Raw genomic sequence first — 23,148 nt, 5'->3', positions numbered from 1 at the left:
TGGATGACCTGCAACTGTCGTACACAGCGAGAGATAGTTAACATCCTTGTAACAAAAGGTACTGCAGCATTACAGCAAGTGCTTTTGTTAACAAAAGCTCACAGTAGCTCTGGAAGGCTGTCCTGAGGAGACGCCTGCAGTGCTATTTATCATAAAGCTGTGGATGTTTGTGGGGGGCAGAAATAGACATTATTCTAATAGTTTGCTAATATTATGTTAATAATAGAAAGGGAAGATGTACACTGTAATATCTGGTGACACTACTGATACCATAGAAAATAGTAGGCAAACATTAAGGGGTTTTATGATACAGAGAAAAGCTAAGAACATACAATCTACCTGCCAGATTACCACACCCAGTACAATAAATTAGCATTTTCCTATAAAGGATGTGCAATGCTGCCCTATATAATTTCCTTCTGTACCACATCACATCAGTGACTCTTCTTGCCACAGGCAATGGATAAGCTGTAAAATTCTAACACGTTTTCATGGACTGTTATAATAACTGGAGTTTTGAAGGGACTTCTCTACAGGCATCAAACTCCCACAGGTGCTTGTGAATGCCCGACCTTCATCCTGGTGCCACGCTACGGTAGCATACCAGAACTGCACAACGCTCAGCGTAAGAGGCAGTTTGCTTGGCCACTCAACTGCTGAGAGGCAGCACGTGCTGACTGGCAAACTTACTGGGGGTGTCTCAAAAGGAGGAAAAAGGGTGTAAAGAGAGTGTATTGGAATAGGAGGTGACAGGTAGGAGATAAAGGGAAGGATGGACTGGAGTAGGAGTCCTGCTCCGGTAGGGGATAGGGAAAGTCTAGCATACTGGGAGAAACACTGCACGTTATTATTAAGCTGTAGTCTTTATGCAGCTGTGCCAAAGTATAACAATGATGTAAGACCATCATACTGCCACACTGCATAATGATCCCATAGAATCATAGAGCAGCCCAAGTTACAAGGGACCTTGAAAGATCATCTGGTCCAGCCTTTCATGGGAAAGGGAGCCTAGATGACTTTTTCTAGCATCCTGTCCAATTCCATCACAGCATAGGCTCTAGCCCTAGGAAAGGTCAGTTCTCCCTTCCCACAGCCCACATACCTCCACCAGCAGCTGTCTGATGACCGTGTCCTTCCGCCCTTTCTCAGGGGTCTCCACAATGACATTCCCGCAGGGCTGCTGGTTCTGCAGCGCCTCAGTGCTCACCGATAACTCCACCTGTCCTGGAGGGAACAAGGGACACAGGAGTCAGCCAGCCCTGCCAAGCAACAACAGGCAACAGGAGTCACTGCCACGCTTCCAGGAGTTCCAACCTGCAGGCTCACAATGGGGATTTTCTATCACACCTGGGCCCTGCTTCTTTCACACAAGACCACAGCTATCTATATCAGAAGCTATCCTGGAGCAGACGAGCTGCACTGCCATGGAAAGGTGACTCTATTTTGATGACTCTTTTACATAACCTGGAACACCACAGTGGTGGACTCACCAGCCCCACTGCTGTTCAGCACACTGCTACCCTGCATGCACGCCACAGCTGCTACCACAGCACCCTGTTGTTAGCATGTGCTAACAGTTTTCACAAAGTGAAAACAAAGTATGAAGATCTCACGGGGCAATCGTCTAATCTCTGGGAGGAATGGAGCTGACAGAGCAGCCCTGCTGGCCAGCAATGTCTTTGGCTTCAGAAGATGCTGTCTAAGGGCTGTAAGGCTTGGTGGTACTGTGTGTGGTGCCAGACACAGTCTTGGTCACTATGAGTCCACCAGCCTTTGCCTCCAAAATAACCCCACATGAAACAGACACTCAGCTGCAGTGCTTCCCAGGAAACTATGTTGCTTTAACATCCATTTATGTTGGGTGCAAACAGGACCATGTTCTTCATTCATTCACACAAGAATGGGAGGAACAGCACAGAGAAACCCTCCCTGCAGTTTTCAGCACCCTGAGACCTTTACCTAGAGATTTGGGAATCACCAGCCAAGCCACAGTTTTCCTCCCATTCTCACAAAGACAATGAGACTCTTCCTCCTTTTCCACTGGAGTAGCCAGGAAATGGGTAGTCTGAGCCAGAGTCACACTGACCTGCCAGTTATAGAGAGAGGCGCAATGAGGAAAGCGTGATTGTAAGAGCTGGGGAGCTAGGAAGCCATAGCAATGGCTATTTCTTCAGTAGCAAAGGAGAAGGGAGCTGGAGTTGTAGGTTTTGCATTTGGACTATATAGGAAGAACAACATAAGAATTTCAGGGTTGAAGGATCTAGGGCTACTCAGAGATAAGATACGAAGGCTAGGTGAAGGCAAAAGGTGTACAAGAAGGTACACAAGTACAGAGAAGGATTTAAAATTTCCTTACCCTGATGCAGGCGGACAGGTAGTTGAATACGGTGGCTTTCAGTGTGAAGGACTCACCACGCACTACAGAGTAGGGCATGGTGAGCTCTACAAAGAAGGGCTGGAAGGCTCTGAGGGACACTGTTGGGGACAAGCCAAAGCCTGTGTCTGCCGAAGTGCAGAATGCATTGGCTTTCCACTCGGTGATGGTGTCAGGGATGGTCACATCTAGATCAGCATTTCCCTCAGAGCTGGTGAAGCACAGAGAGTAAGGACAGGAGGAGGATTTTTATGGCATTTTAGTGACTATCTGTACCCCTTTTGACCCACTGAACAGCACTGCCTGTGTGAATGTTGAGGCACAGTATGTCTGTTACTGAAGGACCACCCCACACCTTCTTCCAGACCCACAACCATTCCTTGGACACACCTAATCACGGCTGAAGGTAATTCCATCTCACAGGATGGCCAAGTAATCTCTGCAAACAGTGAAGGACTTTTTGGCATTGAAAAGTCTTGACAAACATGCGGGGATTCATGTTTTCACCTTATAAACCAGTTTTACTAAAAAAGAAACAGCTGGCCCTAAGGTGCTCACCTTGTAGATACTAAACTCCAAATCCAAGTTTCTGGGAAATACTTTCGGACTGTCTCCGTCACTTCTTCACGAGTGCTTGACCTGGCATAAAATCTATCTGACTCAATGCCTGAATGTGATGAGATGGAAAAGAAATGAACTACTAATAATTCCAAACAAGCAAGATCTACATCAGCATCATGCTTCAGTCCGAGAAAGCAGCAACCTATGTGGCAATCAGAAGCTGTGCTGGCAGCAGATGTTTGCTGTGGCTGTAGTGAGCCCTGGTACCAACATCAGTGAAGTTTCGGGGTCAGGGCTTATTAGCAAGAGGGGCTAGCCTTCCATTATTTCCATCCCATCAGGACAGCTAGCAATGGAGTATCCCTCTGTTGCACTGTTTTTTGTAGGGTCACTGTGTCGAAAACCACCTCCCTGCCAAAGTTATAGCCTCCTCAAGAACTAGGCTGAAGATGCTCAAACTAAAAAAATGTAGCTGGAATTTGGGAAGGTTAAAAAAAGGCTTTTTGACTAAACCAAAATTTTCGTGTTGAAAAACTATTTCCAATAACATATTCTGAGTTTGGGATTAAATTTGGTAAAAAATAAGCCTTCAGCTGAATTTGGTTTTGAACAACTGGAAAACAAAGATGGGGTGAGTGGGATTTGTTTTGCTTGGCTTTTACAAACAGAAAGAGAAATACACCCAAACAGATAAAGAAGAAAAGTTATTATCCGAATTCTAGTTTTTATCATCTTTACTTTGGCTTAATTAATTTCTGTGTTTGGGTAACAATTGTGTAGCTAGCAAGTATCCATACTACCTGCACAACAGGCACCTTCAGAGTCTGAGAAGGAGTCTCAGGGCATGAGTGAAAGCTGCTACCAGAGCTGTATCACATAGCTGACAGGTGACTTGCTTATATTTACCTGTCACGGTATGTCAGCTTTCTTACTGCTGCTTATTTCAGTTTAAAATAATTTTTTTAAAATTTATCCTGCATCTTAGAAGCTCATGTAAGAAGTTGAAACAGTCTTCAAACTGGACATGTACAAAAGCACAGGTTCTTGTGCCAAGGAAAAACTCTGAATCAGTTATCCAGCTATAATAACACAGATTTTCTAGGATATTCCCCTTAACGTGAGACTCTGGAGGATGATACGACCAATTCTGTTGCCCGAACAGCTACAGTGTAAGAGTTGAGATAGCCCTTAGAAATAGGGTGGGTCCATTTCAGACTGCAATGCATCTTACCATTCTAAGCCCCTAAAGTCTACCAACCTGCCACTGAAAATTTTGCCATCTGGTTTTGATCATACATAAAAACGGGTGAGTCAATGGGGACAAACTGAAAACTATATTGGAGACCCCTTAAGTGATAGCTGGAAGAACAAGTCTACTGTAAAAGCCTAGCAAACAGAGAATTTAGCAGCAGAATAATATCCTGCTCTGCCAGAGTCTTTGAAAACTACCCGGTTCTGCTGACTTCTAATATGGAGTTATCAAAGCTTGTCTGTAGACCTTCACAGTGCAGCAAAAGAGATAAGCCCTACACTCATGCAGAAGCTGAAATCTGTGAACCCACCAATTCAGTACTACTTCCAAGGGTTCAGTTCAAAACCCAAGCTCTTGTTGAAGTATTCAGACCAAAATACAGACAGGATATCTGTTCAGAACAGAGGTGACAACAAAACTCAGTTCCTTTACCGCTTGTCCTCATTTCATACATAGGTGGTCCAGACATGGCTGAAGGTGATGCAAGGCCGGCTGCTGCAGGTATGTAATTCTCAGTGCTGCAATACCAAGGTTTCCTCACCTTGGTATTTGTGAAAAACTTTAAACCCATTTCCTATGGGAGAGAAACCCAACATGTTTTTTTGTAACTGATTCCTATTGAGGTTTACACAGCAGACCTGACATTAGTATTATGCTGCCTTGAAAGGAGAAGCTGTTACTGTCTGTGGGCTGGACCTTGAGATGATCCCCCTCAGCCTTGGGTCTGGGTGCCTGAATGGCTCAGAGACACCAAAGGGTAGACCCCCTCTGTTTCTAGGGTACTGGTTCCAGTCCAATTCCAGCCCAGGGATCAGGATGAGCCAGAGAGTAAATAATAGAGTTTTCTCTCTGGAAGGAAACATCTGTGGCTACGATGCAGCTCAAGGACATATTGATTTATTTGAGGTCACTGTAATGGCACAGGATTATTTACCTCCCACAAGAACCTCATTCCAAATCAACCTCAAAGCTTTTCCTTTAAGAAGAAAACTTTGAGACTGATTCCTTTTCCACCAAGTATAGAGCAAAGCTGGCAAGACAGGTGAAGCTTATGACTCACCGAACTTGCCTCTGGATAGAAATTAGTGTTGGATTATTCCAATTCATAAACCCTTCCCTTGCTGCGCTGCATCATGCCACAAAAGGCTTAAGTATTCTCAGTCCTCCCTCTCCACTCCCTAACCATGCAAGAGGGCTATACCTTTAGGATGCTATAAGTGTCCTCTTCATTTGTCTCCACTACGGGAGAATAGGTGATCCCATTCAGAACTATCTTCTTCAAGGGGATGCAATTCTCCAGGGGCTCCTCCAAGAGCATGTCTGGACCATGGTGATAGTTACGCAGTTCCTTCACTGGCAGCAAGTTATACACCTAGGCAGAAAGAGCCAGGGTATTTGGCATTTTCAATGTCCACTGTCACAAAACACAACTGAGGGATTTGGATGCAAGCACCAGAACAGTCACATCACTGCACATACATCCATATTGCTGTGGTCCTCCTTGTGGTGGGAGCAATGGGAATTTGGGAGTCAGAGATACTTCCTCTTTTGTTACTGACAGCATGTTACTCTGGTTATTATGGCCTAAATATATAAAAAATGACACTGGCCAGCCCATCTGCAGTACTTTGTCCGTACGCAGGGATTGTTGTTTGCAGCTTGGCATGAAAGGAATAAAAACCTGGAAGTGTCAACTTCCAGATGTTACTCCAAGAAAGTTAATCCATGGCTGGAGAGAATAACTGAAAAATTATGATCAAGCACACAACAGTGTTTGGCTCTGGCCAAGAGAAGCAGTTCCCTTGAAAGTTTCCTAATTGCCATCCCTACAGTTGCACAAAACCCGTAAGAAACAGCTGCTACCCAGTTCTCATCTTTTTGCCCATTGGAGGAAGACGAGGAACAGTGCAGGGCAGCTTTCCTGTGCCAGCACTGACAAGGACTGTTCACTGTTTCCACCCCAGCACTGGGCTGCACTTGCTTTGACCAGCCTCTGACTTGCTCCACAGACTAAGCACTTACAGAGCTGGGTGACAGGTCAGCTTCTGGCTTCATGAGAAGAACACTCTTGTCCACAGCACGGACAGCGCAGAGGGAGTTTGGAGAGGCTCTGAACAGCAAGTGAGCATCAGAGGAAGGCAGGCCTTCAGAAGGAGAGAAGCTTAAGTCCACCTGTAGCCACAGGAAAAGCTATGTCACAGGTGCCCTACCCCTGCAGGACTTTTCCCTCCAGTTGAGTGCATTGGTTCTAACCTTACACATAGATACACACACCCCCTCCCCCCACTCCCTCTGTGCTGCTGCACAGCGGGGTTGCCTTCCTGCAATGCCAGGAGTCAGCACTAACGTTCTTGGCAACTTCAAGCATCACAATTGTTCATAAATTTTTAAGGCAGTTTTGAGTTTCATGGCCACCATGAATGTGATGAGATAATCCTACATTGTGGCTAGATCTCTTCAGGCAGCTGGGCATGGTCTTGAACGAGGCCCAGCCTCTGTACTGCAGCCAGATATTGTATGTGGAGAAAAAACAGGGTTGCAAGGACCTTGCTTAGCAGATTTTTTTGGTAACATGAGAAGCAGTGATGCCCTGGAGCAATACTGCAGTATCTACTGGCTGGTAATGATTCTGAAGAACCAGCCTGTTGGCTGAGACCTGCCAGACTTGTGTGACTTCTCCAAAACTTAACTCACAACTCTAATGATCCTGTACCAACCTCTGCCCTGGAAGCTCTTGCTAGCAGAAGTTGTTGTCATAACCATCCCACATGATTTTGTCATACTATGGCTGACCTGCATAAATCTTCCCTTTCCTCACAGTGCAAACCCTCCCCTAACATGCAACGATCAAAGCATCCTCAGAGTAAACATGTTGCCTGACAAAGCAGCATCAGCTGCCGGTCTCCCTCATGTCCCAACAAGACCAAAGCATGCCTTCTGCTGACATCCTCCACCTCTCCCGCGGTGGACTCGTGATCTTCAGACTGCAAAAACAATGTTCTTCAGGAAATGGCAGAACAAGGGCTGTAGCAAACTTGCTACTACGAAACTGCCTAGCATAGATATAGCCCAAAGTCTGTCCTATTCTGTCTGACAGCAGCTTTGGATGCGGGATGCTTTCAGAAAGGAAAGCATATCTAAGCATGTAAATCACTTGGTACTTGGCTTGCACCCAGACCTTAATGTATGTTAACGACCTTTAACATATGAACAAAATTCAGGTGACCAAGCTCCTACAGGGACATCAGTCTCAAGAACTCATTTAGCTGGGATTTTAGCAGGGCAAAGGACTGTCTTTAGCAGCATCCTGTCTACTGTTCTGAAGTCCCAACAGGAATTTTTGAGGTTGTTCTCTTCTTAGGGATGCATCAGTCTGCTCTTCTGCATAAGGAATAAGTGAGGTTATAAGAGAACAACAGTCCCCATGCTCACAGAAAGAAGGCTTTATTGTTCTGCACTCTTTCAGTTTCACAACTGCTATTGAAGCACCACTGTGCGTTTCTCAGCAAGTTCAAAGCAAGGTTTATCTCCCTTTGTATACAGTGGAAATGAAAATGACAGGATGAGCGGGAGCTGAAAGATCTCACAAGTATTAGCTTTGTCCACTGGATTGTGGCTGTGAGTGTTTTATTTTTGCTCTGTTATCCCGCAAGCAGCTACCTCATTGCTGTAACATGTTTTTGTGAAAAGGAGTGAAATACATGTGTTGCAGTATGACAAAATACATGTAGCCCTTTTCTTGCCCAGGACCATCTGTGAGATCAGTGGCTGTGACTAGTTGCTAAGAGGGGTTTTACCAGTGTAGACCCTGCTAGCACCTTTTTTCCAACAGCTGATCTCCTCCAAGCTCACACAAGCCAGTAGGCAGTGAAGCTACCTGGAACAATTGATAGATGGCTTGTCCAGTGTTAGTTCAGTGTAAGTAATTCTAAAGAAATTAGCTTAGCCGGGATAAATCTAAATAAGTGAGCTTGACCACAACTGCAGTCCAATGGCTGCTCCCTCAAGAAACGCACACTTACCTTATTGCTGAAACACTTTTCTACATTGAACTTGGTTGAATCAGCAACCACCTCCCTGCTAGGGGCAGTGGTGTAGACAAGCACTTGGGCCACTGGAGCAATATCAGCTTGCACAGGCAGCTGTAGCAAGAAGACCCCACTGGCTAGCAAACAAAACAAAAGCAAAAAATTAAGGTACAGGAAGCCTGCTCTTGAGCAGCCAAAATTCTAGTTTTGACTTCATTCTAAACTTCGCCCTAGGCATGATGAAACTCCAGGCCTCCAAGTACGATTAATTGGTGCTCACAGAGATGTGTAAGTCTTACTGTCTGGCTGAAAAGGCCTGTTTCAAGTCCTGTTTTCCAGTGCCTGAGCATGCTGAATTTTGGTTCAGCTTCTAAAAACAGACCATCAGGCTGTGTCTTCTAGGAACACTGGAGTCCCAGAAATGCAGTGTCAGAAGAAAAGACAGCTGGCACAGGGGATTAGAGCAAATCTGTGCAAATCCTAAATGAAGGCAGAGAAAAGAAAGCTCAAAATCTTCCCATATCTTAGGGAACATCTAGATGTGGATCCCTCCATTTATATGGAAGCAGCCTGTATGTCTGCCACAGTTGCCTAGCCTCCCAGGATAGCGACAATTTGGCAGGGGAGAGGAACTCACCACTTTCCTGGTCCAAATCCAGAATGTGGGTGCCTGATTGCTTAATGATTCCCTTGGCCGTCACCTGAACAGAAGGAGAAACTCAGCTGTGACTGAGGTTACGCATGAGCCAAACCTTGAAGAAGGGGAACCTGAGAGGAGAGCAGCTGAGCTGTGTCTGCTGCTCCACCCTGCTCAGCTGCTTTCTGTCTCCCTGTGGCAGAATCCCAGGGCTCGCCCAGGGGGCAATGGGACATCTTAACTCTTCTGCTCCTAACCCAGACCTTCCTTTTTGTGGAAAAAGAGCATATGAAAGATGATGGGGAAAGCGTTTAAAGCCTGCTGACAGAAACCACAGTTTCCATCTCCAGCCCCGTACAATTACCAGTGACAACCTCATTGCATGGCAGGTGCAAGCTTACCAGGTAGTAAAAGACAAATTTCTTCTGCTCTCCTATGGCCTCTGGAGTAAGGATATAGTGTACCCGGACCTCTGTGGAGGAGCCACAGCTTAGTGTCTCAGACTTGGGCTCAATTTTGAGGAAGCTCTTACTAGGAGAGTAAAAGCGCTTCAGCTGGAGATAGCCTTCTTCATAACGTGGAACAACCCAGGAACGATCATAGCAGTAGGGGTGTGTTTTATGAGTTGCCTGGAAAAGGAGAAAATACACATATAGATCCTCAAATGCAGATGGCTGAACTGGAGCCAAAATTCATGGCCTCATATTAAAGGTACGGTATTTTTTACATTAAAGCAACAAGGTAGTCTACAAAAAAAAACCAAAACCCATGAGTTTGGAAGATGCAAGACAGGGTGGTATCCTTAGCAAATTATTGGGAATAAACTCACTCCCAGAGAAGTCGTGGTTTGTCTCAGAGAAGTCGAATCACAGAATGAATTACAGAATGGTTTGGGTTGGAAGGGACCTTAAAGATCAATAGTTCCAACCGCTCACACCTTCCACTAGACCAGGTTGCTCAAAGCCTTGAACACTTCCAGGGATGGGAGTAGACACAACTTCGCTGGGCAACCTGTGCCAGTGTCTCACCACCCTCACAGTAAAGAATGTCTTCCTAACACCTAATCTACATCTACCCTCTTTCAATTTAATACCATTCCCCTTTTTCCTGTCACTACATGCCATGTCAGTTGTTTGTTTACTATTAGTGTCACCTCAAGGGCTCTTTAACCCTAATACCTTGTCCTTTCTTATATCCTGTTAGTTTAAAGAGAAAAGTCGATTTTCATTTTTCTTCTCATTATTGGCACTGGAGAGGGGCTAGTGCTGTTCAGTTCAGAGATTACCAGTGCCAAGATCAAGCTAAAGGTGCTATAGAAAATGAGGATACATCTCCACCTGAGAATTCAAAACCTAAACTGAATAGAAGTTTAGGAGCTCAGAGAGTCCAGGTCTTCTTAAAAATGAGAGCAAGGGGAGGTATTTCACACTTAGAAGAGTGCTACTTCAGCATTTCATGTGCCTCACATGCTGTGCTCTTATTTCCTTATCTTCCTCACTATACTTGGGAATGATAAATTAAGCCCTGAGAGATGCAGATTGCCTTAACTGACCATAATGGATATTGAGATGAGACAGTCGGGAAATCATTTCATTGAAAAGACAGTGAAGCACTAGCAGCACTCCACTATGGGAGTTAGACCCACCCTTGAAACAGATTTGTCTAGGTAAGGCTGGTGATCCTTTGGAGCAGTATGGACTATTATGATCTTCTGATGCTCTTTCTAACCCTATATTGTTATTTCCAAGCAGAAATCAACTATTTACAAGCTAAGTGCACTTGTGACATGGTAACCCGGTTTATTGTATGACTATTCCCACCACGCTGGTGTCAAGGTTGGCACAACCAACCAGGAACAAGAAGATAAGTGGTTTAGCATGTATAGTAGAAACTTCAGAGGTACTCCCCTTCCAGCCCTGTGGGCCACTTCGTTACCTCCTCTGCCCGCAGGACTCACCCTAATTCCAACAGAATCAAAGTGCAGCATGGAAGTGTTCAGGGCGAACTGTGCCCTGCCCTCTTCATTTGTTGTGTAGTTGACTTCCTGGTGTCCTTGTAAAGAAATCCTCACGATTTCATTGGCAATTGGAGCACCAGACCCATCCACTAGTTTCACCTGGAGGAGCAAAAAGAGTACAGTATAGAGGGAGAGGAATACCTGTCAGCTGAACAGACCAATAGACCACCAGGCTAAGGATGTTGGTCTCACATCAGACAAGAAGCCTCCACTGTACTTCACATGTACAGCACCTGTCTCTTTCAGAGAGCTGCAGACTTTCTGAATCATTTTTTGGCCCTTTCTTATTTCCGCCTCTGGGTCAGAGGAGTGGACTTGGAGACTGATATGCACTCAGACCCCTTAGAACTCCTATTAAACAGGCAACTGGAAAAGCAGAATTGTACTTGACTGGAGAAACAGAAGCCCAAGGGCAGAGGGGTAAGCAGAATGAGGGCTGTGATCTCAGCTGCTGTTCCCCAGTTCAAGAGCCTGCAGAGGAGAGGGGCACCACAGGGATTAGGAGCACTGACATCCAGCATCTTTGCAGAGGTGGGGCACGTATCCATCCAGGATACATAGCTCAGGCGCATGTTTACTTGGCTCTCATGGCATTCCATGCTCATGGGTTCCCTACCTGCCCAAAGAAGGGGAGTCCAGGTTTGTAGTGGGAGTCTGAATGCTCAAAGGTGATTTTGGTAATAGTGGTTGTGATCTCAGAGAAGCTTGATCCAGTCAACTCCACTCCTGCAGGAAGAAGCATGAAGAATTAGTTTGCCACTGCCTGACCAGAATTAATTTTATTCCAGGCCAATCCTCCTTTGCTGGACAAGCAATTTTGTTGATTCTCCTGGCCTCCACGTAGGAAAACATTAGGATTCCACAAAAGCAAGAGTCTGCTTTTCTCCCTCATTCCTACTTGGCAGACCCCTCTGCTGGTCTTTCCCAGGCCTATTACATGGCTCTTTGATCCAGATGATGTATACCTGTCTCCTCTTCTTTAATCTTAGCCTCCACACGGAGCTTGTTCTCATATCCACTTCTCTTAAGCTGGAATAATTTGGTCTTTATCATTTCAGAAATGCAGCCATAGTTGTCTGTCTGTTGAAGGAAAACAAACAAGACCATTACAGTCTCATTTATATAATGTTTATCCAACTTAATAAATCCATCACTGTGCATTGCTCTGAACTGGAAGAGAAGGCCATAACCTCACAGACCATTCCCTCTCATGTTTCTATGAAAACTAGAAAAGCACGTAAGTAACTTGGCAAGGAGCATTTTGGAGTACTTGCAGCAACATCAGAACAAAGAGTTTGCAACCTAGAAGATTTTTTGTGTATGTGTGTGTGAAGTTTAAAATTGCAAGCACTTGATACAGAAGCGTGGAGAATTATTCAAGTGTTTACCACACAGGAAATGTTCACCAGGCATCAGGCACATTTAGCTGCTGACTTAAAATGCACAAGCTGTATGAGTGACACAAACCAAAGCCTGTGTATGTGTAGAAAGGAGATGACAGCTGGAAAAGTATTTCCAAGGCTTGTCACCTCTCTTCAGCATCTTCATGTACAAGGCAGGTCTCCACAGAAAAAGGAGTAGATGCCTGGAACAAAGTTAGCACCACAGAGTTCATATTTTCTTTTAACTTAGGTAACAAAAGCAGTAGCAGAGGCAATTGTGGGGATCATACTGTGGCAGACCCCAAAGACCATAAGAATGTCTTCTGCTTGCTTTCTTGTCCTGGCATATTTCCACAATTGCTGTTACCCCAGCTTCTGTCAGTTAAGCTAGTGCTGTTGAACTGCCAGTGCTCCAAACACCATTCAGTTTCGCTCTTGCAGACTGGCCAGTCTAAAGAGTGAAAAAAGTTGTATTTTTCTTCTGCTTGTCTTCAGTGCTGCTTCTAAACCCATATTCCTTTCCTTCTTGTTCAAACAGCATCACCCCTCCCCTGGTTTCTGCTCCTTTCCTGCTTCTAACACCAACTTCTGATGGCACACACTCTAGTGTAAGCCAACCCCAACTCTGCTCTCATCGCTTTTCTATCTCACTTCTCTCTTATACTCTCTGCACTCCACCTGACCTTTTTTTTGTTTCTTCCGCCTCTTCCTTCTCCATCAGCTTCTTGCCTTTACACACATCTTTCTTACTGCACAGACCTTCCCTCCTTTTTTACCTTTCACATTTCATCTCACACCCAATCTTCCCTCCTTCAGACTTCCTTAAAATACATGGAGTCTCTGCCCTCTTCACTCTGTGCTTGTACATACTCAGAGGAAGCCTGCACCTACAAGGCATGCTCAGTAAACCACACTTTCTCCTATCACTCTACCCACATGAGAAATCATGACTCACCTTTCCAGAGAACTCATCACACACTGCTCTCGCTTCTTCTCCATAGCAGGCAGTGGATGCGTGTTCAAACTTCCTGCAGACACGGAAGCTCACAAGACCAGGAACAGGCTTTCCAAATGTGTATCTACCAGCAGGATTGAAAGAAAAATAGAGCCATTAGAAATGTAAGAAGAATGGGAAAAAATTACTAGCTTAGCCCCTGTCAACCAGGACTCTTCCCTAGAACTGCCTCCAGGATACAACAGGGTCACCACAGGAAATAAAATGTAGAAAGAAATTCAGTAACATTTTAGGATCAAGCTGGGCAACAGAGGCAGGAGCACTAAATCTTATAGTCCTGATTGCAACCCTGGGAATAACATATAAGTCTTCGCAATTCATTTACCCTAATGCTGATTTCATTGAGAGTACCCCTCATCTTGGAGAACATGCTGCAAATATCTACCCCACCGCCCAATTCTGGCAGAACTGGTTTGTGTCTGTATGTGCACCGAGTCTTTTGGCTTGTTCTTCAGCCAAAGCCATGGCTTTTCCTGCAGGATATGTGGAACATTGCTATGCAGAATTGCATGAGGTGCCCCAAGGGAAAGAGGGCAGCTCCATCATTTATGGTTTCCTTTCAGTGACGACAAGTAGAAACCACAGTTAAAACATCACTCCCAGGTAAACTAAACTGAAGAGCTCTTCCCTAGCACTCTGGCTGGTCTGAAATCCTCTATGACTCAAAAAATACGCAAAAAGACCCCTCCCAAAATCCAGAGGAATATCTTTCTACATGTTACGTACAAAGTGTCCCAAGCAATAATTGTTGCCTTTTGTCTAATGGTAGATGTAGTCTCTTTGGTACTGGGACCCCAAAATGATTAAGAAATATAATGAAGTATCATATCCCAATCTCCCAACCGGACTTTCAGCAGCAGTTGAAGAAAAACCTGAAACCAAGAAGGACTTTAAAGAACGACACTCACAGACCACAAACTGTCACCTTCAGCTTCTCATCAAGAATGGTGATCACCTTGGGCATTTTCACTGTTACTTCAAACTTTGGCAGCACTGCAGCAGAACCAAAGGAAAACAGTCCATGATGTGGTGGGGGGTAACATAAGAACGAGACATGAAGGCTGCTCAAAGGCTATTCTTACAAACGGCCTGAAACCCATTCGCACCTGAATGGTCAGATTTTAGAGGCTTCTGTCACCTGTACATCCCACTGTCATCAGCAAAAACCACAGGCGCTCAACCAGCCACTGTGCCAGCTAAGAAGACAGCATTATTCCACCAGCTATTAAAATACAGCAACTTCTTAGATAACACATGCCTTATCAGTCCCACAGCAGTAGGACACAGTAAAATAGAGAGTTAAGTCAACAGAATTCTTCCACACACATACAGAGCTGGGACTGCAGCCTGGTCTCTGCATTTCCAAAGCGCGTAGATCTTGCCAATTTGAAAAATCGGAAGACCCCATAGCTTCCCTGGTGACTTAGCACAGGGTGACATCACATCCACACCCGGCTGCAGGAGGGGAAGTGGATGGTGACTTGGGACAACTAGGAGGGATTCAGGGCACAGAGCATGGTAAGAGTCCTGTAACTGAAAGAGATCAAAGGACTTCCAGACTCATCTTCCAGGACTCATCTCTGCTGCATGAGCCAGATCACGTCAGACCATATAAAAACAGCTGCAGCTGCCTTGCTGGGGTGGGAAGCTACGTTGGTTGCAACCATTTTCTAGCCAAGCAGATGGAACTGGCATAGTGGGGAGAGCACCAGAGAGAGGTTAAGACACAAAGGTGTGCTTGGGAGGGAAAGGACACAGTGACATTTTTCCAGCCATCCTGGTCAGATCTACCATGTGTTCAGTTAAGCTTTTATACCCCACAGGACTAGCTGTTGGGAACTTGAAACTGCAGCAACAGTTACCATACTCCTCCACAGAGAAAGGATGCCGAATTGTCTTCCCAGAGGCCTTCTGCACCACTACTGTGTAGGTCCCTTGCATAGGTTCAGAGGTGAGGTTGAAGAACAGCTGGATTAATCCCATCTTTAATTCTGCCTTTGTCCACTGGTAGAGACGGTTTTTCTTTGGGTCCTACAGGTAATGTGATCACAAGGATTGTGAGAACAGGAAGAGTCTGCAACAAGAACTAAAAAACATTAGCAAAAGCAATGAGAGGACGCCCACCCCAGTGTCTCAGGGGGCTGCAGGGCAGGAGTGGGGGGCTCTGGCAGAGTTGTGTATGTGTGGAGCCCAGGGCTAGACAATAGAAGGAGCTGTAACATGTACATGGTTACCACCATATGAGTTAAAGCTCTGTATATTTGAATTAACGTAATAGACCCACTTAATACACAAAATAGACAAGAATCATGTTGATGCAACCAGTAGTTATTCTGCCAGGTTGAGGTGCAATAGGTGTGAACATGAATTGAATGTTTGTACATACCTCAATATATACCAGCGGAAACTAGAAAAAGAAAAAAGGAAACAGCATATTTAGACAGAGTGTGAGCAACGCAGTCAAATGACCAGCGCTATGTCCACATTTCAGGGAACAAGCTGATCACCCAATGGAGTAAGGAAAAAATTCCTGGTATGGAGCAACAGAGCCTTTTGAGGTACATCAAGGTGGGGGAGGCAATTCTTTGTATCAGCAGAAAAGTCAGGTGAAATTACTAACTCTGGATGATCTGCAATACTAGTCACAGTAGGTGTACACCGTGATAATGGCAGATTTGCTCACTGCTGAGGTGTTTACACCAGCGCTGTTCATTTGCAGTTTGTCAAACTTTACAAGAGTGCAGAGGACAGCATTATGCAGAAATTTAAGAACAGAGCCTGTTAACAAGATCTGAGGTAACCCAGGAATTGCACAATTATCTCGGTGTACTAAGAGCTCTCCCCAAAAGACACTTCTTCCCTCTCTTTACCCACGTAAATGACTTAAGACCAAACAACTAGTGAAAAGGAAGCATCACACTTACCATCTCATTCAAGGGACGGAAGTTGTTATCTAGAGAAACGATTCTGAACAGGACTGATGGAGAAAGGCAGACAGTGAGGTTCCACAGCATAGTCACCAACCAAAAAACATCAGTTGAAAAAACAAATGGCACAACAGAGAACAGACCTGTTCTCTTCTAAAGAAATTCCATTCACCAGAAAGCTAAGTCATGCTAGAAGCTTACCCATGTAAGAAATTACATGAGTAAGAGGATGTTAAGAGCAAATCCATGGCAGTGCAAACACCTTACTGATCATGGGCATCAGAATCTTGTTAATCAGGACCAAATTTAAATTTAAGTTGCCTTTGCCTACTTTGCAAGGATACATTTTCACATTGGAATTCACAGGGGTCTCTTAATTTTGTTACGACTAGACTGACTTCTTAGGAAAGATGAATGCAAGCAGATTATCTCAGCACTTGGCTGCAAGTTTGTGCTGGCTCTGGATGGATAGAGAATTCAGTGCCTCTTTTAGGACACTCATTTCTGTCAAGGCCAAATTTAGATCAATGACCCAGAAGAAATAAATGGCTTATATAGTTCTCTCTGTCTTCATTGAGCAAAAACAGCTGCTGCTTTGAAAACTATTTCATGACCTAGTCTGAATTTTGGCCCTGTTCTCTGCATCTAGTCTTTCTCCAATTTTAATGCAGACCCTGCATGAGCTACAACAACAACAGAGCCCCCAGTGACAGAGGGAGTGTGTGCAGGTGGCCCAAATATGCGCATGTATCTTAAAGTTCCCCAGATTGCTCCTACACGGAGCATTAAAAACATAAGCCTCAGCCATGAGGTTGCAGCTCTGACCCCCACTGAAAGCAGTCAGCCTCTGTCCAGCATAGTCCAACAGTTTCAGTATGAATTTTTGCTTCAAATACGTCTCCACCCCTTCCCTGGTACCTGTCTGTCCGGGCTTGTAGATGGGTTTGTCTGTCTGGACGAAGACCAAGCTCTCAGAATCCTTGACCAGCACCGACTTGCGGCTCCTGAACTGCAGTGTCGCCCCCTTCACCGTCACCGTGATAAATGTGAGCGGTGACTGCCTGTTTGATTTTGGAAGCTGGAGAGTAAGAAGGCAACCCTGTTACAGACCACCTTTAACAGCTTCCTGAACTGAACTGGCCTTTATGAAATACATCTAATGTAATCCTGATGGACCCAACACAAAGGTGAGGGGAACTATAACCAGGAACAGAGGCTGATCCTTACTTGCCCCATATTCTTACTCATTCCTAGTGCTATGCAGTGATTACGCAAGTGTCATGCAGCAGAGGAACTCCCAGCTCTGCCACCCAATTTTAAGAAATTCTTACTGCCCTAGCCAAAGCCGTTCTGTCCTTTTCCTTTTGACATTCACAGGGGCAATGGAATAATCCCCCTTCTCTTTCAGATAATGTCCCTAGTCCTTGCAAACCAGACATGCCAGATCTCTCTCCAAGTGATAAAATTCAGTCTTCAGCCTATATGTGACAAACCCAGACACAGATGCCAACCTGTTCAGTGTCCTGAAGACCAGTACTTTGGCCTTCAGACCAAAGACATAATCTATGCTCTGAGACAGATGACCAAGTTTCGTCGTTCCCTATGACTTGTTACACTGACTGAGGCTGTCAATTACATTAATTATGAATTTCGTGCTTCACTCTCTTTTTCAGGCACAGGCAATCACAGCTTTGTGATTCTTACATTCTTACATTAATTCAGTGTATTATATGCATAAGGCAAGAAGTATCTGAGCTCCAAAAGCTCTACCCCAATTTGAAAGCACTCAAGTGACAATTTGTGGCTGTTGAAGGATGAAATGGAGAACCATTTGAAGAAGCTGTGCACCAAACAGCCATCAGGAGTGTCAATACTAAACCCACTTCTTTTTCCTGGCCTTTCCTTCTTCTGTCCTAGAGAGAGGCTGGCTTTCCAGGATTCAGCATTTCCCATTCAGCCAGCATGCTAAGGAGCTCTCACCAGTGAGAGGCTGTTGAGGATGGACATGCACATACCTTTGGCCAAGAGGGAAGTGAATACCTACACAGTGTTACTCTGGTCATTCCTACTCATTGCCCTTGCAGTTTACCCTTGGCACAAGGGACCATCCCCCAAGGATGACATACTCACAGAGAAAGGGATGCAGGTGAACACATCCTGCTCTGACACCACATCATCAATCAGGCTCCTGTTTTCCCCTTGATACTCGAGTGTGGCACTCAGCGTCACGGACTCGTTCAGGTGGGTCAGCTGAACACAGACTTTCTCAGGAGAATCGGTGTGTATCAGAAAGGGCAGTAGCACCATATACTGCCTAGGAACAGGGGAGAAGGACAGGTCAGAGGAGCAGGAAGAACTAACAGGAGCTGTACAGAACGAACAAAGAAACCAATCCGATGACTACAGCCTTCACTGTACGGGGAAAGAGGTGCATTTTCTAGAAGTGTAACAGGTTTTCCAGCATGTCTGTAACAGCAGGGGAAAGCGGAGAAGCCAGTCTCCAAAGTAAAACACCACAGGAAATCCTCAATGCAAACGCCCGGAAGGGATAAGTTTTTCCATGTCCTGGTACTTCCTGCTGGGACCCCGAATAACGCCAGTGGGGAAAAGTCGATTGTCACCTTTGCTAGACACTGTTAGCAGGATTCAGGAGCCACACAAGTGCCGGTGACCTGGTGCATAAATGCCATCACTGCAAACCCCCTGTAGCACTACCCTCATTCCTCGCAGAGACCCGAAACTGCCACGGCGTGGTGCCAGATCTTCAGCAAAAACAGTCGAGCACATTTCAGGTTTTCAGGGAAGCAAGCCCCTGTGTCTCAGCCCAAGTAGGGGGTCCCTGCTCAGCCCTATGCAGTCCCCCTCCCAGCGGAGCAACTTGCCGGTGGTGTCCTAGTGCCCGGCGCTGCAGCTGGCTATCAAACCTGATCCACCTAATGGCAACCAACAGTGCTGCCTTTTGGGTGAGCAAGGACTGGCCTCTGAAGGGCATCCCCAGAGCACCAAGCAGCTGGGAGAAGAGCCCTCAAAATCTCAGCAATAAGGTAGGGCATTACCTTTGGCAGTAGGGGAGGCTCTAACACCTTTTCGTCCATCAGCTGGTCTGCAGGGAGAAAGATCTGACCCCTCAAATCCCAACCCTGCTATCTGCTTACCCTGCATTTGGTGAAAGCCCTGCAGCACAGCCTTTGCTTTGCTGGGGAGGAAAAGATATTGCCCAAAAGACACTGCCAAAAACCCAAAGGAGAAAGTCTCTGGGATGCCAGGACCCCTCATGTGCTGCTCCTGCCATACATGTACACACATGCACACAACACACGCTCCCTTCATATACAAACAGGGCAAAAGGGGATGAAGGGATGCAGTACAATATACTGTCACAGATCTTAACAGTCACTGTTTTACAGTGCCATATAGCCCTGGGTGATGAGGGAATTTTCATTTCATTGGCCGAGCTGAAAAATGTGAATTAAAAAATAAAAACATTTCTCGTCATGCCAGATCTGTTATTTGTTCCTTTTCTTATCATTATAAATCAAAAAATACACTCACATCTCCTGGGTAGCCTAGGAATAGGGTAGCCAGCCCAAAATGAAATCTTTCATTGTCTTTTAGAAAAAGTCTGTCGCTTAAGAACAAAACTGAATATGTAAACAGTTATAAAAAGTTGCCTTTCAAAAGAACCAATTTTATGCAGAAAACTTTGTTGAATCCTGTCAATTCACTGAAGCAGCAAAAGGTATTCTCATAGATGTTTCCCTCTTTTTTCCTTTTATTTTCTTTTTTTTTCCCCTGAAGTTTTACTGGTATCTCAGTTTCACAGACTGCTTGGGGTCCCCCTGAAGCACTGTTTTCAGTTTCTGAAGCACTGAAGTTTCTGTTTGTAGAAGACATTTTACCCCACCCCAGTGTCTTTATCCCTGTGTAAAAAAGTAGGCAGAAGTCACAAATCAACAGACACAGGAATGCAACCCAGGCCTCCTGCATGCCCCGAGACCCCCCCTGCGTAGCTTACGGCTCTGTGGTGGGTGAGGTGTCTCCAGGGAGGAAGAAGAGGAGAAGGAGGAAGATGCTTGGTTTGATGAGCAGCCCATCCTTCCCCATGGTGGTGGTGAGTCAAGCAGACACCCAGTCTGGTCCGATGCGGTGCTGCTTGTGCTTCCCCTCTGCTCTCCGAGTCAGCCAACCCCTTTATACTCCCCTCTGCAAACAGCCGGGGGGCTGGAGGAGATAAGGGCTGGGGGCCAGGCCCCATCCAACAACAGGGAGAGGCGTAAGGAGGAGCTGGAACTAGCTGCTCTGCAGCTCTGAGTCTGGGCAGAGGGCCAGGTGCTGGGGGGGAGAGGGAGGGGAGGGTGCCCAGCAGGCTGGAGTTGTCTCTCTTTTGGGGCAGGGCGGCAAGCAACGGTGGAGGAAAGTGGTAGCTAAAGAAAAGGGCTAACAGCAGAGGATAAGGGGAACGCCTCCATTTCTGGCAGGGCTCCCTGTGTGGAGCTGGACACCGCGCTGGTCATGGAGGCTGCTGGAGAGGCAGGAGCACTTTGAATTGCTTCAAACCAGGAGCAGGAGATTGACCTGCAGGTTAGGAAACAAGAGTAGGTGCGCCTAACGCCCACTTACAGGCAGGATCTGAAAGCAGGGAATGCAAACTCCAAAAATTCCAAAAAACATCCCCCTCCACCCACCCTGCTCCCTTGTGCTCTCCATTCCTGGTCCCACGAGGGCTAAATGCCAGGAAAAGGGGCCAGAGAGTGCCTCGACAATCAAGCCATCTATGATAATCTGGCCTTCACCCTGACAGAAACAGGGACAGTGACATGATGGGAAGCTGCCAAAAGTTCAACCTGTTAACAGCATGTAACACATTAACCAGTTCCCCAGAGCAGCAGCTACCTTCACACAGCAGAAGAGACGTGGCCTGGGTCTCGCCTTCCTTGTACCGGTTCGTGTTCCAGAAGTTATTGGCACATCTAGATCACATTACTGCTATTTGATGGAGTCCTTCCGGTTTTCATTATGTGAAAATCCACGTAATGCACTGTGATAGGCAATGTTATATCACAGAGGGAAATTTCTTTTTGACCATTGTCTTTACTGTCTTTACCTTGGTCTGCAGCAAGAGAATCAATAGCTCTGGTAATTATTACCCTTGCATGGCAGTAGAATATCTGTTTTACTTATAGCACTAATGCAAACTCTGAAGAATGGAGAACTGTGTTAGAGGATGTAAAGCATAATTTTCAGATTAAAATGGGTGCAGGATAAAATTATTACCTGTCTGTCCTCCTCTGCTACTATCTTCGTAAGTTTGGTAAGCTCAGGAACTTTGGCATTAAGAAATCCAAGTGCAGTGTGATAACAAACCTGCATTACAGACCTCCTTCTGCCCTGCATGGGAAAGGAGAGGATAACAGGATAACGGTGCATGTCCAGTTTCCTTGGGGACTGCACAAAAGACAGCCCGGGCTTGTGCTCTGCTTTCTCCATCTGATGCCTAAAGGTTGCTCTGCCTGCCCAAAAGAAATGTAACCCAGGAAGACCTGCCTCACCCACAGAGACAGGATTTGTACATAGGGTGGTCAAAGCCTTTTTGAAGGTGACACTTTACATTGGTTTGAACAGGTCAGGAGCCAGACTGATTGGACACAAACCTTAAAGGAAAGAGATGCTGAACTGCACACAACAGAACCTAGGGCTACCCTTTCTGGCAAATAGCCAGACGGCTCACACTGCTCACAAGGCAGCTCCCGGTCATTAGGACCTTGGTCAAAAATGTGCTGTGTAGCTAAAATCTGAAGAGAAATGTTTTCAGTCAATTGAGAGGGGCAAGATTTTAAAGGTTTGAGAAGCCCAGTAGGTACCAATTAACATGCACAGATAACAAACTGACTTAATATCTGCCCTCAAGCTGCTTGGCCTCCATCACGTTCCCAACAGCAACTTGGGCCCCAGCAGCCTAATTTCAGGCATCTCTGCATGGGCCGTGTGATTCAGCTTGTAAGTGGTGGCACAGACAAGGCAGTGGCAATGAGTTTTTCCTCTCTCTCCTGCCATTTCTACCTGCTATGGGTAAAACCAAGAAGACCAACAGGTTTCTAGAACTTTTGCGCTAGATTTTAAGTGGTTAAATCTAAGTTCCACAAGAAAACTCCAGTAAATGTTGCCCTATCCATGAGTACAGTGTGTTTTAGTATTATCTTTCCTGGATTCCTCTCAGTGAATTTGAAGTTCTGTCATTTGGCATAGCTCAAAGGGACAGGTGCCCCAGTTGTGAGAAAAAAACAAAAACAAAACCAAAAAACATTAAATACACTGTATCTGAACCAAGAATCCTGCTGCATTCATTGATAGCATCACAGAAGTGCTGGTTGGAAGGGAGGTCTGGAAGTTATCTAGTCCATCCTTTCACTTTAAAGCAGGACTGCTGCCAAGACTGTCATCCATGACCATGTCAAGTCAAATCTTAAAAACTTCCAAGCATGGAGGATCTACCATTTCTCCAGTGATTTGTTCCAGTGTTGCATTAATCTCTGGTGAAGACAACTCTCCTCGTATCCTACCTGAGCTCCCCAAGCTGCAGTTGCAGCCATTGCCCCATGTTATATATTCTGCCCCTACCAAGAAAGGTGATGTTCCAACATCCTTGTAGCTGCCTTTCAAGTATTTGTAGGCAGCTATTTAATTCCTCCAACCTCCTCCTGGTCAGACTAAAGAAGGCCAGCTCCCTCTGTCACTCCCTGTGTGTCATGTACTCCATATTCTGACCAGTTTGGTAGTCCTCCATTAGATCGTCTCAAATTTCTCCGTGTTCTTCTTGAACTCAGAAGGGGGTCAGCAGGCCAGGGACAGTCCAAGTGCAGCCTGAGAAATGCCATGGAGAATGAGGATTGTAACTTACTTCAACCTGCTAGCCATGCTCCTCCAGTATTCATTCATCGCTTCTTCCAGAGTACAT

At 45.6% G+C, this 23,148-nt stretch overlaps 1 protein-coding gene across 1 annotated transcript in view; it reads right to left on the bottom strand.

Moving 5' to 3' along the window:
- LOC308065697 (alpha-2-macroglobulin-like) overlaps nucleotides 1-20,412 on the bottom strand; it is a 33,644-nt gene extending 13,232 nt beyond the window's left edge. Inside the window, exons 1-21 of the mRNA XM_080391893.1 lie at nucleotides 20,209-20,412; nucleotides 18,324-18,507; nucleotides 17,112-17,271; nucleotides 16,191-16,243; nucleotides 15,653-15,673; nucleotides 15,129-15,297; nucleotides 14,175-14,259; nucleotides 13,207-13,330; nucleotides 11,835-11,949; nucleotides 11,486-11,595; nucleotides 10,810-10,968; nucleotides 9,254-9,481; nucleotides 8,853-8,916; nucleotides 8,210-8,352; nucleotides 6,210-6,359; nucleotides 5,389-5,559; nucleotides 4,620-4,761; nucleotides 2,933-3,041; nucleotides 2,357-2,585; nucleotides 1,960-2,086; nucleotides 1,103-1,224 (exon numbers count right to left, since the gene is read on the bottom strand). Coding sequence (XP_080248019.1) covers nucleotides 1,103-1,224; nucleotides 1,960-2,086; nucleotides 2,357-2,585; nucleotides 2,933-3,041; nucleotides 4,620-4,761; nucleotides 5,389-5,559; nucleotides 6,210-6,359; nucleotides 8,210-8,352; nucleotides 8,853-8,916; nucleotides 9,254-9,481; nucleotides 10,810-10,968; nucleotides 11,486-11,595; nucleotides 11,835-11,949; nucleotides 13,207-13,330; nucleotides 14,175-14,259; nucleotides 15,129-15,297; nucleotides 15,653-15,673; nucleotides 16,191-16,243; nucleotides 17,112-17,271; nucleotides 18,324-18,507; nucleotides 20,209-20,297 — 2,754 coding nt within the window. The 5' untranslated portion in view covers nucleotides 20,298-20,412. The remainder of the gene's footprint in view (nucleotides 1-1,102; nucleotides 1,225-1,959; nucleotides 2,087-2,356; nucleotides 2,586-2,932; nucleotides 3,042-4,619; nucleotides 4,762-5,388; nucleotides 5,560-6,209; nucleotides 6,360-8,209; nucleotides 8,353-8,852; nucleotides 8,917-9,253; nucleotides 9,482-10,809; nucleotides 10,969-11,485; nucleotides 11,596-11,834; nucleotides 11,950-13,206; nucleotides 13,331-14,174; nucleotides 14,260-15,128; nucleotides 15,298-15,652; nucleotides 15,674-16,190; nucleotides 16,244-17,111; nucleotides 17,272-18,323; nucleotides 18,508-20,208) is intronic.
- Between the last annotated feature and the right edge of the window lie 2,736 nt (nucleotides 20,413-23,148).

Source organism: Falco punctatus (genome assembly GCF_963210335.1).
Source record: "Falco punctatus genome assembly, chromosome: 6".
Classification (NCBI taxonomy): domain Eukaryota; kingdom Metazoa; phylum Chordata; class Aves; order Falconiformes; family Falconidae; genus Falco; species Falco punctatus.
Note: the sequence above shows the minus strand (reverse complement) of the source record. Positions and strands in the feature narration are given on the sequence as shown.